The sequence below is a fragment of the Trachypithecus francoisi genome, unplaced genomic scaffold, assembly GCF_009764315.1.
Source record: "Trachypithecus francoisi isolate TF-2019V2 unplaced genomic scaffold, Tfra_2.0 Lachesis_group5, whole genome shotgun sequence".
Classification (NCBI taxonomy): Eukaryota; Metazoa; Chordata; class Mammalia; order Primates; family Cercopithecidae; genus Trachypithecus; species Trachypithecus francoisi.
In genome coordinates this window covers 132,840,996-132,858,019 of record NW_022681470.1, presented here as the reverse complement: position 1 = coordinate 132,858,019, position 17,024 = coordinate 132,840,996, and the positions used below count along the sequence as shown (strand labels likewise).

The following is a 17,024-nucleotide window of genomic DNA, read 5'->3' as shown; positions in this document are numbered from 1 at the left end:
TTGGGATGCTGAGGCAGGTGGATCACCTGAGGTCAGGGGTTCGAGACCAACCTGGCCAACACGGTGAAACCCCATCTCTACTAAAAATACAATAATTAGTCGGGCTTGCTGGCGGGTGCTTGTAATCCCAGCTACTTGGGAGGCTGAGGCAGGAGAATGGGTTCAACCCAGGATGGGGAGGTTGCAGTGAGCTGAAATCACACCATTGCACTCCAGCCTGGGCGACAAGAGCAAGACTCCATCTTATTTTAAAAAACAAAAAAAATTAGCCAGGTGTGGTGGCTGGTACCTGTAATTGCAGCTACTCAGGAGGGTGAGGCAGGAGAATCTCTTGAACCAGGGAGGCGGAGGTTGCAGTGAACAGAGATGATGCCACTGGACTCCAGCCTGGGTGACAGAGTGGGACTCTGTCTCAAAAATAAAAAGTGATTGTATCTTTATGTGTGTGACTGATTCTCCCCCCAACCCCCCGCTTTCCCATCAAACTGGGTGATCTTCCCCTTCACCCTCTGAAGTTTCCTTGAAAAATCAACTCACAAAAGGAAGATTAATAGGAGAAATGAGGCAGAGGAAAGAAAGAAAAGAAAAGAAAAAAGAAAGAGGCTGGGTGCGGTGGCTAACCCCTGTAATCCCAGCACTTTGGGAGGCCGAGGTGGGCAGATCACTTGAGGCCAGGAGTTCAAGGCCAGGAGGCGGGCGGATCACGAGGCCAGGAGTTCAAGGCCAGCCTAACCAACATGTTGAAACCCTGTCTCTACCAAAAATACAAAAATTAGCCAGGCGTGGTGGTGGGCGCCTGTAATCCCAGCTACTCAGGAGACTGAGACAGGAGAATCGCTTGAACCCGGGAGGCAGAGGTTGCAGTGAGTTGAGATTGTGCCATTGCACACCAGCCTGGGTGACAAGAGCAAGACTCCTACTCAAATAAACAAACAAACAAGCGATCCACACTTTTCCCTGCATGGGAGTCATTCATCCTCATTCTTCGGTGTCCCTGTGGCCCTGGATAGACTCTACCCTCACACTTTGCCCTGGAAAAAACTCTTTTAACCAGGCTTGGCATGGTGGTTCATGTCTGTAACCCAAGCACTTTGGGAGACTGAGGTGGGAAGATCACTGGAGCCCAGGAGTTTGAGAACAGCCTGGGCAACATGGTGAGACCCCATCTCTACAAAATATAAAAAAAATTAGGGCCAGGCACGGTGGCTCACGCCTGTATTCCCAAAACTTTGGGAGGCTAAGGCGGGTGGATCACCTGAGGTCAGGAGTTTGTGACCAGCCTGGCCAACATGGTGAAACCCCATCTCTACTAAAAATACAAACGTTGGCCAGCGCGATGGCTCACACCTGTAATTCCAGCACTTTGGGAGGCTGAGGCGGGCAGATCATCTGAGGTCAGGAGTTCGAGATCAGCCTGGCCAGCATGGTGAAACCCATTCGCTACTAAAAAATATAAAAATTAGTCGGGTGTGGTGATGTGTGCCTGTAATCCCAGCTACCTGGGAGGCTAAGGCAGGAGAAATCACTTGAACCTAGGAGGTGGAGGTTGCAATGAACCGAGATCGCACCATTGCACTCCAGCCTGGGCAACAGAGCGAGACCCCATCTCAAACAAAACAAAACAAAACAAAAAAAACTCAAACAAACTAAAAAACCCTGAAAAAGTCCACTAATTACCCTAGGCCTCACCAGGGATGTTGGTAGGGATGAAATAGCTTAGTAGTTGCAAAGCGGCTTTAGCTTTTCTGCAAGCCAGGGCCACAGAAGTGAGGGCCCTCCCTGCTCCTGGGGACACTTAGCAACATCTAGAGACTTTTTTTTTCCTCTCAAGACAGAGTCTGGCTCTGTTGCCCAGGCTGGAGTGTAGTTGTGTCATCTCAGCTCACTGCAGCCTTGACATCCCAGGCTCAAGCGATCCTCCTGCCTCAGCCTCCCAAGTAGCTGCGACTACAGGCATGTGCCACCATGCCCAGCTAATTATTACATTTTTTGTAGAGATGGAGGTTCCCCTATGTTGCCCAGGCTGGTCTTGACCTACTGGGCTGAAGCAATCCTCCCCCTTCAACCTCCCAAAGTGCCGGGATTACAGGCGTGAGCCACCATGCCCAGCCTGGAAACATTTTTAATTGTCACAACTTGGGAGGGTGTTACTTGCATCTGTGGGTGGGGGCCAGGGATGCCCTTTAACATCCTACAATGCAGCTGGGCGCCATGGCTCACGCCTGTAATTCTAGCACTTTGGGAGGCTGAGGCGGGTGGATTTCTTCAGTTCAAGACCAGCCTGACCAACATGGTGAAACACCATCTCTACTAAAAATACAAAAATTAGCCGGACATTGGCTAATGTGGTGGTGGGCGCCTGCAATCCCAGCTACTCAGGAGGCTAAGGTAGGAGAATCGCTTGAACCCGGGAGGCGGAGGTTGCAGTGAGCAGAGATCACGCCACTGCACTCCAGCCTGGGAGACAGAGTGAGACTCCATCTCAAAAAAAAAAAAAAAAAAAAAGGCCAGGCGTGGTGGCTCAAGCCTGTAATCCCAGCACTTTGGGAGGCTGAGACGGGCGGATCACGAGGTCAGGAGATTGAGACCATTCTGGCTAACACGGTGAAACCCTGTCTCTACTAAAAATACAAAATACTAGCCGGGGGAAGTGGCCGGCGCTTGTAGTCCCAGCTACTCCAGAGGCTGAGGCAGGAGAATGGCGTAAACCCGGGAGGCGGAGCTTGCAGTGAGCTGAAATCACGCCACTGCACTCCAGCCTGGGTGACAGAGCGAGACTTCGTCTCAAAAAAAAAAAAAAAAAGAAATACAACCAAAAACAAAAACAAAAATCCTACAATGCACAGGATGGTCCCCACCCAGAGAACCATTCACCCCAAACTATCAACGCTGCTGAGGCTGAGAGCCTGCCCTAGACCTTGGGAGTGAGGAACGGGTGCTCCAGGAAGCAGGCAGAGCTTGGGCAAAGGCCTTGAGGCAAAAAGGAGCTTGAGATCAGGAAAGGTGGAGGTGGTGAGCAAGAGGAAGTGAGGGGGCAAGAAGGCCAGGGGGTTCTGTGGCAGGGGAGGTATTTGGGGACCCTTCCCTGGGACAGCAGTAGGAACCATGGAGGTGGAGGCCTGGTTTTATTTTATTTTATTTTTTTGAGACAGACTCTTGCTCTGTCGCCCAGGCTGGAGTGCAGTGGCGTGATCTCAGCTCACTGCAACCTCCACCTCCTGGGTTCAAGCGATTCTCCTGCCTCAGCCTCCTGTGTAACTGGGACGATAGGCATGAGACACCACTCACAGCTAATTTTTTTTTGAGATGGAGTCTCGCTCTATCACCCAGGCAGGAGTGCGGTGGTGTGATCTCGGCTCACTGCAACATCCACCTCCCAGGTTCAAATGATTCTTGTGCCTCAGTCTCCCGAGTAACTGAGACTACAGGTGCATGCCACCACCCCCAGCTAATTTTTTGTATTTTTAGTAGAGACAGAGTTTCACCGTGTTAGCCAGGATGGTCTGGATCTCCTGACCTTGTGATCCACCAACCTCGGCCTCCCAAAGTGCTGGGATTACAGGCATGAACCCCCATGCCTGGCCTTTTTTTTTTTTTTTTTTTTTTTGTATTTTTAATAGAGATGGGGTTTCACCATGTTGACCAGGCTGGTCTTGAACTGAGCTCAAGTGATCCACCCACCTCGGCCTCCCAAAATGCTGAGATTACAGGTGTGAGCCACTGTGCCTGGTCAGAGAATTTTTTTTTTTTTTTTTTAATACCACTGACCATCTGGGCCGGGGACTGTGGGACCTTAGGACAGTACAGAAATCTGGGACAAGAGGCTCCTGGCCCCCTTACCACAAACAGGAGTTGCAGTTGCAGAGACAATGGCCGGGATTCGGAGAGAACTTGGAGGAAGTAAGATAACAGATAAGGAAGGAACTAAGAGGTCTTCGAGTATCCAAGAAGGTGGGTGAAGGGTCTGTCGGGATTGCAGCCCTCAACTGTGAAGAAGCACAGAGACTCTCGGAGGAGAGGTTCCCAGAGCTGGGTATTGCAGAATAAATAAGAGTTTGGGGAATCAGGCCAGGTGTGATGGCTCATGCCTGTAATTCCAGCACTTTAGGAGCCCAAGGTGGGTAGATCCCTTGAGGTCAGGAGTTTGAGGCCAGCCTGGCCAACATAATGAAACCTCCATCTCCACTAAAAATACAATAATTAGCTAGGTGTGGTGGTGTAGTACTGTAATCCCAGCTATACGGGAGGCTGAGGCAAGAGAATCACTTGAACTCAGAAGGCGGAGTTGGCAGTGAGCCAAGATCGTGCCACTCTACTCCAGTCTGGGTGACAGAGTGAAATTCTGTCTCAGAAAATAAAAAGAAAAAGAAAAAGAAAGAAAGAAAAGAAAAAAAGGGCTGTGGGCGGTGGCTCACGCCTGTAATCCCAGCACTTTGAGAGGCCGAGGTGGGCAGATCACCTGAGGTCGGGAGTTCGAGACTAGCCTAACCAACATGGAGAAACCCCCGTCTCTACTAAAAATACAAAATTAGCCGGGCATGGTGGCGCGTGCCTGTAATCCCAGCTACTGGTGAAGCTGAGGCAGGAGAATCTCTTGAACCTGGGGGGCGGAGGTTGCAGTGAGCTGAGATTGCGCCACTGCACTCCAGCCTGGGCAACAAGAGTGACACTCTGTCTCAAAAAAAAAACAGAGAGAAAGTTTGGGGGATGAGGGAGGGGGACACATTCTGAAAATGCATGGCCTGTGTGTGTACAGATCCCAGTTTAAATCCCAGCCCAGCATTTTCTGCAGGCCGGAGGGGAAGCAAGGCGAGGTTACTCTCAGTTACAGCCTCAGTTTCCACACTGGCTCCCCAGGAATCAGGAGAGGCTCTAGGGAGGAGATGAGAATAAAACACCTGGGAAACGTGAGCCCTGATGAGGGTGCACAGTCCTTATGTTGATCCCAGCAGAGACGAGGGCTGGGATGAACTGGGGTGGTGCCTCCCCGAACTCCGTGGGCTCCTGAAAACGTCCTGGAGCAGGGAAGGGAGGTGTTGTCATTAACGGGGAGTCCACTCTCACCGGCAGGGGCGGCCCCGACGCTTAGGGACTAACACAATGACACGTCAGGAACTCGAGAGTAAGGTGTGCTCCCCCTCAAAGGAAGTGTTTATTTTTTGGAGCTCAAAGACCCCAGAAAAAGCACACCCCTCCGCAAAAAAATAAAACACCGGTAACAACAGGCAGCACGTGCCCTCCGCCCCCCCCACCGCACCCCATGCCCAATCTCAGGGCGGGAAACAAGAGGGGAGACTCATTCCCTGCCTAGTTCTGGAGGGAGACAGCCCTGGGTCAACCCGACTGTGTCCCCACACCCAGGGTTGCCCCATGGCCCAAGAACTGCTCCAGAGACCCTTCTCTGGCTACCCCGTGCCCTCCCCGCTAACCGTGCTGCCCCCTGACCCACTCAGAACTGATGAGATCAAGGGCATGTCCAAGCGAAAACTCGAGCAGGAACCGGATCTTCCAAGATATGCCTAAAGGGCCAGAAGAGGGACTCAGGGCAGACCGGAAGCCCCAGACACTGGCCCCGCCCCACCCATCCACAAGCCCCTCCCCTCCATCGATAGACCCGCCCTCATCCAAGCCCCGCCCCATATAGCTATAAGCCCCACCCCCGCTCCAGGGCGCCCTTGTCACTGGATTCTCCCACCTTCCCCAAGGCCCCTCTCCTCTGCACCCAGTCCCTCCCCCTGCAGCCCCTCTCTCCAGACTTCGGAGTCTCTGCTTCCCCGACCCCCTTCCCCAGCTTTCTTCTCCCTCCCGGAGCCGCCCCCTCCTCACTGACCAACTTCCTGGGATCTCACAGCAGCAGAGCGCCCAAGCCCAGCAGCAGAATCAGGAGCGGGGTCTCTGCCGCGCAGCTGGAGTCCTGGGAGCTGGCGGAGTCCGTGTCCGCGATTCTCACGCTTAAGACGTGGTTTTCTCTTCTGCGGTGCAAATGGGGGCAAATCAGGCATCTGCTCGTCCTGGCTCCTGCCGCCCTCCCTGTAAGCCCATCGCCCCGGGAGTTCCCCCTGCACCGCCCCAATCCAAGTCACTGGGGAGGGAATGGACAGGGGCCACCCATGGCTCTGTGACCCTAGGGGCTAAGTTGTCCTTTTGTGGGACTCAAACCTTACCCCTTTGGGCAATGGGCATTTTGGGAGCAAAGGAGATCCTGGGTCTCGGGGTAGGGACGTGGGGGTGAGAGGAGTGTGGCGGGTGGAGGGTAGCGGGGAAGGTTATCTCTGACCTCAGTCGCTCCACCTCCGCAGACGCGTCCTGAAGCTTGTGATTCAATGTAGTGATCTCTCCTGGTGGGGTTGGAGGACAGAATCAGGGGGGCGGGGCAGCATGTGGCCATGCTGGGGCCCTGCCCCACTCGGGGACAGGACCTCCCCCTTCCCCCAACCTCCAGCCCTGGTCTCCCTGCCCCCACCCCGTCTTCCATAGCTGAGTCACCCCTCCCCAGCCCTCTCCCTTCTCTGTTTCTCACCCTCAAGCTCCTCCACTTTCTTTCGTCCTTGGGCCTTCTCTGCATCCAGGGAAGCCATTAGGGCCATCTAAGAAGAGTCAGAATCTGGGGTTCTGGCCTGGGGAGTTTGGCTGCTGCCCTTAAATGCAAACCCTTTCAGGTTTTCTTCCAACCCTCTCTGCACCATGTTCTCCAACCTTAAAGAACAGCCACAACCACATACTCTCGCAGGGCCACCCATAGCATGTGGGTCCTCAAAATGGGAGTTTTGAGACGCCCCCCAAGTGGCAAGTTGGAGGCTGTCGATAATCACACTTTAGTAGACGTTTCCAGATTGCCTGGTCTATGGCTCAAGACAAGTTAGAGGGCCCTACCAAATCCAGAACGCAGTGGGATTTCCCAGCCCAAGTGACATGCTCAGCAAGAGTTTCAAGATCCCCCATATCAGGACCCAGGTGACTATTTCAGTTTCTTAGTGATGAAGTGAAAATTTCAGAAGCCCGCCTTTTCAGGGTCTGATGAGGTCCCTCTTCACCCCCGAATAGGGGTTTCTACTCCCCCAGGACTGGTGCTCACCAGGAGCTTCAAGGCGTCCGACACCAGGGCCCTGGAAAGGATTGATCAATTCACCTAAGTCCCGGGGGGGTACTGAGGTCCCTGATTTGGGGGCTCTGGAGAGTTTTAACACCCTGCCCCTACACCAGTGTCCTGGACTGGGTTAGAGGCCCCCATACCCTGGTAGGGGAACCTAGGTCCCTTGATGTGGGGGCCCAGGAACAGTTTTGGGACCTCCCCTGCATCTCCCTGGAGACCCACCCTGTGTCAGATATCTGGGGAGAGATTATCGTCCCCCCCACCCCCTAGTACTAGGCCATCCAAAGGAGTTGAGGTGCTTACCACAGTCTGGTTGCAGGTGACAGCCTGGGCCTCTGCATCCCGAAAGCCCCGCTGGGCCTCGGTCAGCTCTTCTTGCAGGAGATAGGTGACATTGCGACACTCCATCACTGCCCGGAGGCCATCCTGGCAGGCCTCGCTGTTGGCCTTGATGATGAAGAAAGTCAGGAGCACCCCCAGAATCACTATGACCAGGAGCCCCAGAATTCCTACCACCAGCTTACAGCACTTGTCCCCGTCTTCCTTCAAATTGTCATCCATGGGCATTTTGCAATAGTCATACAAAATAGGTGCCATCCAGATCTCCCCTCTAGCTGAAGGGAGTCTGGCCTGAAGTTAGGGGAGGGTACTGGAATCTTCTATGGGCCACCCCCTATTAGCATAGGAGCCGTCCTGACCAATAGCAAGTTCCAGGAAGTGCTCTGACCGGCAGCTGTTGCATGATGCACCTATAGGCAGAGGATTAATTAGGCTTTCAGTTTCAGTTTCCCAGAAAGGAGGTGGGCTTTTCTTTCACCCTGCTTTAAAAGGCCTCGGGCCCTTCCCAACTGGGTGCCAGCCAACAGTGGCTACCTGGGAGACTCCATCTTAAGTCCCTGTGCCTCTGCTGTGTGTTACTGAGTGCCTAGGCCGTGGTATTCATCTGTACCATGACCTGAAGAGGCAGAGGCCATCATTGTTGGTCCAGTCTCCACCTGGGGAAACTGAGATTGCACAGTTGAGTGAGGGGGGGGCCTGGGGTCTGACCCTAGGGACTTGGTTTTGTGTTCAGGTGTCTCTGTGGTGACTAGCAGGGCTTCATCCAGTGCCCCTGTCCCCACCGAGGGGACTATCGGAGCCATGGAAGGTGTGTGAGCAGCAGGTGAGACTGGAGCCAGCTGAAAACTGGGGGACTGGATAGGCACACACAGCCCAGGTGAGAGGATACCCCAGTCAACAAACAATGTTGGACTCTGTCCTGGCACCCGCAGGAAACAGGCTTCAACTTTCAGAAAAAGTGCTCCTGGGACTCCAGGATACCAAGTAAACTCTCTGAGCCTGTTTCTTCATCTGTAAAGGGGAATAACAGGGCCAGCCTCTCCAGGAGTGGCCAGGGAGAAGATGCCAGTAAAGTGCTTTGGTATCCAGTAGGTGCTCAATGGATGCGCATGCCACCTGCCAGGCCTGTGGCTCAGGGCAGATGGATGGGAAGATAATGCTTGAACATGGACATATAGCGAGGATCTTTCTTTTCTTTTCTTTCCTTTTTCTTTTCTTTTTTTTTTGAGACAGAGTCTTGCTCTGTCGCCCAGGCTGGAGTGCAGAGTGCAGTGGTGCGATCTCGGCTTACTGCAGCCTCTACCTCCCAGATTCAACTGATTTGCCCACCTCAGCCTTGCCAGTAGCTGGGACTACAGGTGTGGGCGACCACGCCCGGCTAATTTTTTTTTTTTTTTTTTTTTTTTGAGACTGAGTTTTGCTCTTGTTGGCCAGGCTAGAGTGCAGTGGCTCGATCTTGGCTCACTGCAACTTCTGCCTCCCGGGTTCAAGCGATTCTCCTGCTTCAGCCTTCCTGAATAGCTGGGATTACAGGCATGTCCCACCATGCCCAGCTAATTTTGCATTTTTAGTAGAGAGGTTTAGGTTTCTCCATGTTGGTCAGGCTGGTCTCGAACTCCTGACCTCAGATGATCCATTCGCTTTGGCCTCCCAAAGTGCTGGGATTACAGGCATGAGCCACCACGCCCGGCCACACCTGGGTAATTTTTTTGTATTTTTAGTAGAGACGGGGTTTCGCCATGTTAACCAGGCTAGTCTCGAACTGCTGAGCTCAAGTGATCTGCCCGCCTCTGCCTCCCAAAGTGCTGGGATTACAGGTGTGAGCCACCGGGCCTGGCCTAGTGGGGATTTTTCTTTGAGGAAAGATAGTTGACTCCATTTGGGATGTGCTAAACCCAACGGTCCTGGGAGACATCCCTGGAAGAAGCCTGGGATGGGGCAGGTGCTGGGGTTGTTGGACACCGGGGTTGGGGGAGCACTCAGGCTGTACTGACCTGCTGTCCATGTGGCCAAGAGAGCCAGGGCTTCCTACAGGAAATCAGCCCGGTTATCGGCGCCCAACTGCTGGGCATGACGGCTGAAAGGGGACTGAGTGTTTTTCTTGTGGCTTCTTCAGCCACATCCTGACCACAGCCCAGATTCTGTCAGGTCTGCCATTTCCATGTTTTTTTTTGTTTTCAGCAGGGCCAGATAGCAGGTGAGGTCAAGGCCAGAGCCCAGGCCTCCCAGAAGGCCTGGGGAACTGCCCCCAGGCCCTCACTCCAACATCCCTCAGAAGGACTCCATTAAAGCCACTTACAGCCAGGCATCGTGGTATGTGCGTGTGGTCCCAGCTACTCGGGAGGCTGAGGCAGGAGGATCACTTGAGCCCAGGAGTTTGAGGCTGCAGCGAGCTATGATTGTGCCACTGCACTCAAGCCTGGGTGATAAAGTAGGACCCCATCTCTTAAAACAAACAAACAAAAAACACTTAGAACCAAGAACCGGCCGGGCGCGGTGGCTCAAGCCTGTAATCCCAGCACTTTGGGAGGCCGAGACGGGCGGATCATGAGGTCAGGAGATCGAGACCATCCTGGCTAACATGGTGAAACCCCGCCTCTACTAAAAAATACAAAAAAACTAGCCGGGGGAGGTGGCAGGCGCCTGTAGTCCCAGCTACTCAGGAGGCTGAGGCAGGAGAATGGCGTGAACCTGGGAGGCGGAGCTTGCAGTGAGCTGAGATCTGGCCACTACACTCCAGCCTGGGCGACAGAGCGAGACTCGTCTCAAAAAAAAAAAAAAAAGAACCAAGAACCAATTAACAGGCTGTGGGAGATGATCTTGCTGAAAAGTCTGAGGGTGAACTTGTCCCAGGAGGAGGGACCTACCAGCCTGGCCAGGACTCCAGGTGAAAAGACACGACCTTTGCCTGACTTATTTGACTAAGCTGACTTATTTGAGCAGCAGTGTTCTGGCCTGCAAACTTTAGGGTCAGTTTGGGACCAGGTCGGAAATCACAATTGCATGAATTGCACATTGGAGACTGGGGTGGTGCGCCCCTGGGCAAATGAATTTCCTCTCTTAGCATTGATTTCCCCAGCTGTAAAATGTGGATAATAAAAGATTGATGTCCTCTCTAAATTTTGCAGCTGCAAACAGTCCCAGCCCTGCAAACTGAAAGTTTGTTGTTCTTCCCTTTAAAATTACAAATGATGGGATGGGTCCTAGTACTTTGGGAGGCCAAGATGGGAGGATTGCTTGAGGTCAGGAGTGCGAGACCAGCCTGGTCAACATAGCGAGATCCTATCTCTACTTAAAAAAAAATATATATATATACACATACATATTTATTTTATTTAATTCATTAATTTTTTTTTGAGACGGATGCACAGGCTGGAGTACAGTGGCACGATCTTGCCTCACTGCAACCTCTGCCTCCCAGGTTCAAGAGATTCTCCTGCCTCAGCCTCCCGAGTAGCTGGGATTACAGGCGCCTGCCACCATACCTGGTTTATTTTTGTACTTTCAGTAGAGACAGGGTTTTGCCATGTTGGCCAGGCTGGTCTCGAGCTCCTGACCTCAGGTGATCTGCCCACCTCGGCCTCCCAAAGTGCTGGGATTACAGGCGTGAGCCACTGCGCCCAGCCTATATTTTATTTTATATTTTAAAATATATAATATATTTATATATATTGGTTGGTGCAAAAGTAATTGTGGTTTCCGCCATTACTTTTTTTTTTTTTTTGAGAGGGAACCTCCTTCTGTTGCCCAGGCTGGAGTGCAGTGGTGCGATCTCGGTTCACTGCAACTTCTGCCTCCTGGGTTGAAGCGATTCTCCTGCCTCAGCCTCCTGAGTAGCTGGGACTACAGATGCCTGCCACCATGGCCGGCTACTTTTTGTATTTTTAGTAGAGACGAGGTTTCGCCATTTTGGCGAGGCTGGTCTCGAACTCCTGACCTCAAGTGATCCGCCCGACTTGGCCTCCCAAAGTGCTGGGATTACAGGCATGAGCCACCGCCCCCAGCCTCTGCCATTACTTTTTTTTTTTTTGAGACGGAGTTTAACTCTTGTTACCCAGGCTGGAGAACAGTGATGCAATCTTGGCTCACCGTGACCTCCACCTCCTGGGTTCAAGCAATTCTCCTGCCTCAGCCTCCTGAGTAGCTGGGATTATAGGCATGCGCCACCATGCCCAGCTAATTTTGTATTTTTAGTAGAGAGGTTTAGGTTTCTCCATGTTGGTCAGGCTGGTCTCAAACTCCTGACCTCAGGTGATCCACCCGCCTCGGCCTCCCAAGTTGCTGGGATTACAGGATTGAGCCACTGCGCCCAGCCTTTTTTTTTTTTTTTTCCCTCTTTGAGATGGAGTTTCACTCTCTCGCACAGGCTGGGGTGCATTGGCATGATCTTGTGTCACTGCAACCTCTGACCTCTGCCTCCTGGGGTCAAGCAATCCTGCTGCCTCAGTCTCCTGAGTAGCTGGGATTACAGGCACCCACAACCACGCCCAGCTAATTTTTGTATTTTTTGTAGAGATGGAGTTTCACCATGTTAGCTAGGCTGGTCTCCAACTCTTGACCTCGTGATCCGTCCACCTCAGCTTCCCAAAGTACTGGGATTATAGGCATGAGCCACCACGCCCGGCCTGCCATGACTTTTAATGGCATTAATTACATTAATTATGTTAACTAAAAGTAATGGCAGAAACCACAATTACTTTTGCAATAAAATTAGAAATGGAAACTGTTATGCTATTTTCCTTTCCTTTCCCTTTCCCTTTCCCTTTCCCTTTCCCTTTCCCTTTCCCTTTCCCTTTCCCTTTCCCTCCCTTTCCCTCCCCTCCCCTCCCCTCCCCTTCCTTTCCTTTCCTTTCAGACAGAATCTTGTCCTGTTGCCCAGGCTGGAGTGTAGTGGTGCAATCATAGCTTACTGCAGTCTTGACCTCCTGGGCTCAAGCAATCCTCTCACCTCAGCCTCCAGTGTAGCTGAGACTACAGGTGTGCACCACCACACCCAGCTAATTTTTTATTTTTTGTAGAGATGGGGGTCTCACTATGTTTCCCAGGCTGGTCTCAAACTGGGCTCCAAAGATCCTCCTGCCTCAGGCCCCCAAAGTGTTGGAATTACAGGAGTAAGCCACTGCACCAGCCCCTGGCATTCTTTTGGTTTTAGCTTTTTTTAAAATTTATTTTTTATTTTTATTTATTATTATGTTATTATTATTATTATTTAGAGAAACATTTCAGTTGGGTGCGGTGGTTCATGCCAGTAATCCCAACACTTTGGAGTCTGAGGTGGGTGGATCACTTGATGTCAGGAGTTCGAGACCAGCCTGGCCAACATGGTGAAACCCTGTTTCTACTAAAAATACAAAAACTAGCCAGGTGTGGTGGTGGGTGCCTGTAATCCCAGCTACTCGGGAGGCTGAGGCAGAAGAATCGCTTGAACCCAGAGGCAGAGGTTGCAGTGAGCTGAGTTTGTGCCACTGCATTTTAGCCTGGGCGACAGAGTGAGACTCTCTCAAAACAAAAACAAAAAAAAAAAGAAAAAGGAAAGAAAAAAAGAAACATTTTATTTTATTTAGTTAATTAATTTATTTTTTGAGACAGAGTCTTACTCTGTCACCCAGGATGGAGTGCAGTGGCACGATCTCTGCTCACTGCAATCTCCAACTCCCTGTTTCAAGCGATTCTCCTGCTTCAGTCTCCCAAGTAGCTGGGATTACAGGCATGTGCCACTATGCCCACTAAGTTTTGTATTTTAGTAGAGATGGGGTTTCACCATGTGGCCAGGACGGTCTTGATCTCCTGACCTTGTGATCTGCCCACCTCAGCCTCCCAATGTGCTGGGATTACAGGTGTGAGCCACCATGCCCAGCCAACATCTTATTCTAGAATAGTTTTAGATTTGCAGGAAAAAAAAAAAAAACAGTGAGGATAATAGAAAGAATTTCCCACATTCCCTACACTCAATTTCCCTTCTTTTATTTATTGATTAAAGACAGGCTCTTGCTCTGTTGTCCAGGCTGGAGTGCAGTGGTGTGATCATAGCTCACTGCAACCTTGACCTCCTGGGCTCGAGTGATCCTCCCACCGCAGCCTCCCGAGTAGCTGGGACCACAGATGTGCAGTACTACACCTGGCTGATTTTTTATTTTTTGTGGAGATGGGGTCTCACTATGTTGACCAGGCTTGTCTCAAAGCGATCCTTCTGCCTCAGCCTCCTGAGTAGCTGGGACTACAGCCACTCACCACCATCACGCCCAGCTGTATTGTTTGTAGAGACAGGATCTCCATATGTTGCCCAGGCTGGTCTCAAACTCCTGGGCTCATGTGATCCTCCTTCCTCAGCCTCCAAGGTGCTGGGATCACAGATGTGAACCACTGCACTTGGCTAAGAAAGAAAAAAATAATAATAAGGCGCAAAGATCATCCACAATCATCCCTTAGCTGTTTCATTTCTGTTTATTACACTACATGTATATTTCACTTACTTTGGGATACTGAGATGTGGCCCCGGGTGGGCATCTGAGGACAACTCCACGCCTGTAGGAAGTTGCTGGCCCTGGAGCGCTCACTGGGTGGGGGCGATTCTGCTCCAGGGGACATTTTTATTGTCACCGTGGGGGCTGGGAGTGCCCCTGCCATCTAGGGATGTAGGCCAGGGACGCTGCTCAACACACTACAGGGTACAGGATGGCCCCCCACAGTAAATGATCAAGCCCAAAGTGTCAGAGGTGCCACCAAACGTGACAAGCCCTGCCCTGGGGGAACCTGAGTGCAGGTTTGGAGTCAGATTTAGGCTCAAATTCCATCATGGTGGACCAGCTCCTTTCCCTCAGGCCTCTGCTTTTCTCTCTCTCTCTCTCTCTCTTTTGAGATGGAGTCTCACTCTGTTGCCCAGGCTGGAGTGCAGTGGTGCAATCTTGGCTCACTGCAACCTCCGCCTCTCAGGTTCAAGTGATTGTCCTGCCTCAGCCTCCCGAGTAGGTGGGATCAAAGGTGTGCGCCACCATGCCCGGCTAATTTTTGTATTTTTAGTAGAGACAGGGTTTCGCCATATCGGCCAGGCTGGTCTCAAACTCCTGGCCTCAAGTGATCCACCCACCTCGGCCTCTCAAAGTGCTGGGATTACAGGTGTGAGCCATTGCTGGCCTCAAGTGATCCACCCGCCTCAGCCTCCCAAAGTGCTGGGATTACAGGTGTGAGCCACTGCCCCTAGCCAACCTCTACTTTCTTAAAAGCAGGGGTGTGATAACAGCTGCTTCCCAGTCCACTGGAATGTCCACACAAATTAAAAACTGAAACAGTATCTCCATCAACTCAGAGAAAACAGTAAAAAGAAAGTAGGCGATGACATTTCTCATCAGTTACATTCTTCTGACTTTAATTAGTGCCAGGGAAACTGAAACTATGGTTATACCTAAGATAAGGCAAACATTTGAAGAAGGAGTAAAGGAAAGATTAATTTTGCAGCTGTGTCAGGGTCTGGTGGAGGGCTGATGGATGTCATCCTGTCTTTGTTTTGCACCGGGGAAAGTAAGCTTGTAATCAGTGCTGTCAGGATGAAATTCAACAGCCTGGACAAGGGGTCAGATAGAGCTTGCAAACCTAAGGTTACCTTTCTTTGTTTATGGCAGGCTGGACATCTTGGAAAGATTTAGGGGTAAGCAAATAATTTACATATGAACAATTTGTAAGGGCGATCATCTGGAGATGTGTGAGGGCTTTTTTTTTTCTTTTCTTTTTGTAGGCATATGGGTAATGTACAATGCTTAACCACTTAAGACAATCAGGAAGCAACAGCCATGCATTTGGGAAATGAATTTCAGTATTGTGTGGCTCAGTCTCCAGACCTAACTTTCCCTTTGGTACAGACGCGGTGGCACTTGCCTGTAATCCCAACACTTTGGGAGGCCGAGGCAGGAGGATCACTCGAGCCCAGAAGTTAAGACTAGTGTGAGCAACAAAGTGAGTTTCCCCCCACCCCCACCCCCACCCCCCACCTCAACAAAACATTTAAAAATTTGCTGGACATGGTGGCTGCGCCTGTGGTGGTTGGAGCGCAGTGGTGTGATCTCGGCTCACTGCAGCCTCCGCATTCAAGCAATGCTCCTGCCTCAGCCTCCTGAGTAGCTGGGATTACAGGCACCTGACACCATGCCTGGCTAATTGTATTTTTAGTAGAAACCAGGTTTCACCATGTTGGCTAGGCTGGTCTCTAACTCCCGACCTCAGGTCATCTGCCACTCAGGAGGCTGAGTAGGAGGATCCCTTGAGCCCAAGAGGTCGAGGATGCAGTGAGCCATGTTTGCATGACTGCACACCAGCCTGGACAACAGAATGAGACCATGTCTCAAAAACAAACAAACCAATACAAACAACAACAACAACTTTTCCTTTGGCAAATTGCCTTTGGAAGATCCTCATATTTTTATTTTCTTTGACAGGAAAAAGCAATATATAGAAAGTGCTTAGCTTAGCACTTTGTACGTTACAGCTCCCCGTCTGAGTTTGCCCTTGTCATTTGGTAAGTTTCAGACTTGACTGCAGGCTTTCCTTAAACTGAACTCCCAGAAGCGGGCTTACTGGGTCCAAGGGGATGCCTATGTCCCAGGCTCTCACTTCCCCTGAAGAATTCAGAATTTGGCCAGGAGTGGTGGCTCACACCTATAATCCCAGCACTTTGGGAGGCCATGGCGGGTGGATCATCTGAGGTCAGGGGTTCGAGACCAGCCTGGCCAAAATGGTGAAACCCTGTCTCTACTAAAAATAGAAAACTAGATGGACTTCCTGGCAGGCACCTGTAATCCCAGCTACTTGGGAGGCTGAGGCAGCAGAATTGCTTGAACTCGGGAGGCGGAGGTTGCAGCGAGCTGAGATCGCGCCATTGCACTCCAGCCTGGATGACAGAGCAAGACTTGTGATACCCTACCTTGTTTTAACCTGAGTGACTGTCTCCTAGCAGAGAGCCGGACAGACTCCATTTTAGTTTCTTCACTTGTACCCCTTTCACCTCCCTCCAGGCATAGCTAGTGTAAAACTGACTCAAAGCACGTCCAGGAATGCACCTGCTGATAAGATACTGAGGCAAGCTGCACAGCAGCTCCTGGGGACGTGCTCGGCGGATGGCACCCAAAACCCCTACATTTATCTCTTTGTGATAGTTTAAGACCTTGCACCTGAAACTGTTTATTTTTTGTAACTGCATTTGTAACCAATTCATTTTTTAACTTTTTGCCAGTTCTGCTTCTGTAAAAATTGCTTCAGCTAAAATCCCCCTCCCCTATTTAGACCACAGTATAAAAACAAAACTAGCCCCTTCCTCGGGGCCAAGAGAAGTTTGGGCGTTAGCTGCCTCTCGGTCGCTGGCTCATAAAGGACTCTTTAATTTGTCTCAAAGTGTGGTGTTTTTCTATAACTCGGTTGGTCACAACAGACTCTGTCTCAAAAAGAAAAAAAAAAGAAAAAGAATTCAGAATTCACCTGTCCCCTGCTGCTGCAGTGAACAGTGAGTGGCACTCCTCTCTCACACCTATCCCAGGCATTCTTCGTTTCTTTCAGATCCTTCCCTGGCGCCGGATCTAAGAGGACCTGGTTCTTAGGCAGCATC

At 51.2% G+C, this 17,024-nt stretch overlaps 1 protein-coding gene and 1 long non-coding RNA gene across 2 annotated transcripts; one reads left to right on the top strand and one right to left on the bottom strand.

Moving 5' to 3' along the window:
* Positions 1 to 5,123: 5,123 nt before the first annotated feature.
* BST2 (bone marrow stromal cell antigen 2) lies at positions 5,124 to 7,766 on the bottom strand. Its single transcript, XM_033200029.1, has 5 exons — positions 7,397 to 7,766; positions 6,521 to 6,587; positions 6,278 to 6,338; positions 5,831 to 5,972; positions 5,124 to 5,519 (listed from the first exon to the last, which is right to left on the bottom strand). Exons 1-4 carry the CDS (start codon positions 7,688 to 7,690, stop codon positions 5,846 to 5,848), a joined length of 549 nt encoding a protein of 182 aa, XP_033055920.1. The 5' UTR covers positions 7,691 to 7,766; the 3' UTR covers positions 5,124 to 5,519; positions 5,831 to 5,845.
* Positions 7,767 to 7,854: 88 nt separating this feature from the next.
* LOC117076477 lies at positions 7,855 to 15,383 on the top strand. Its single transcript, XR_004434376.1, has 2 exons — positions 7,855 to 8,309; positions 15,165 to 15,383. It is a non-coding gene; the product is annotated as an uncharacterized LOC117076477 (long non-coding RNA).
* Positions 15,384 to 17,024: the final 1,641 nt, after the last annotated feature.

Bases quoted from the DNA above. Each gene is read 5' to 3' on its own strand.
- BST2 (XM_033200029.1), bottom strand. From the start codon at position 7,690: ATGGCACCTATTTTGTATGACTATTGCAAAATGCCCATGGATGACAAT. The intron at 6,588-7,396 runs GTAAGCACCTCA...GACTCTTCTTAG, and splicing joins TCACCTGCAACCAGACTGTG to ATGGCCCTAATGGCTTCCCT. The intron at 6,339-6,520 runs GTGAGAAACAGA...CAACCCCACCAG, and splicing joins GAAAGTGGAGGAGCTTGAGG to GAGAGATCACTACATTGAAT.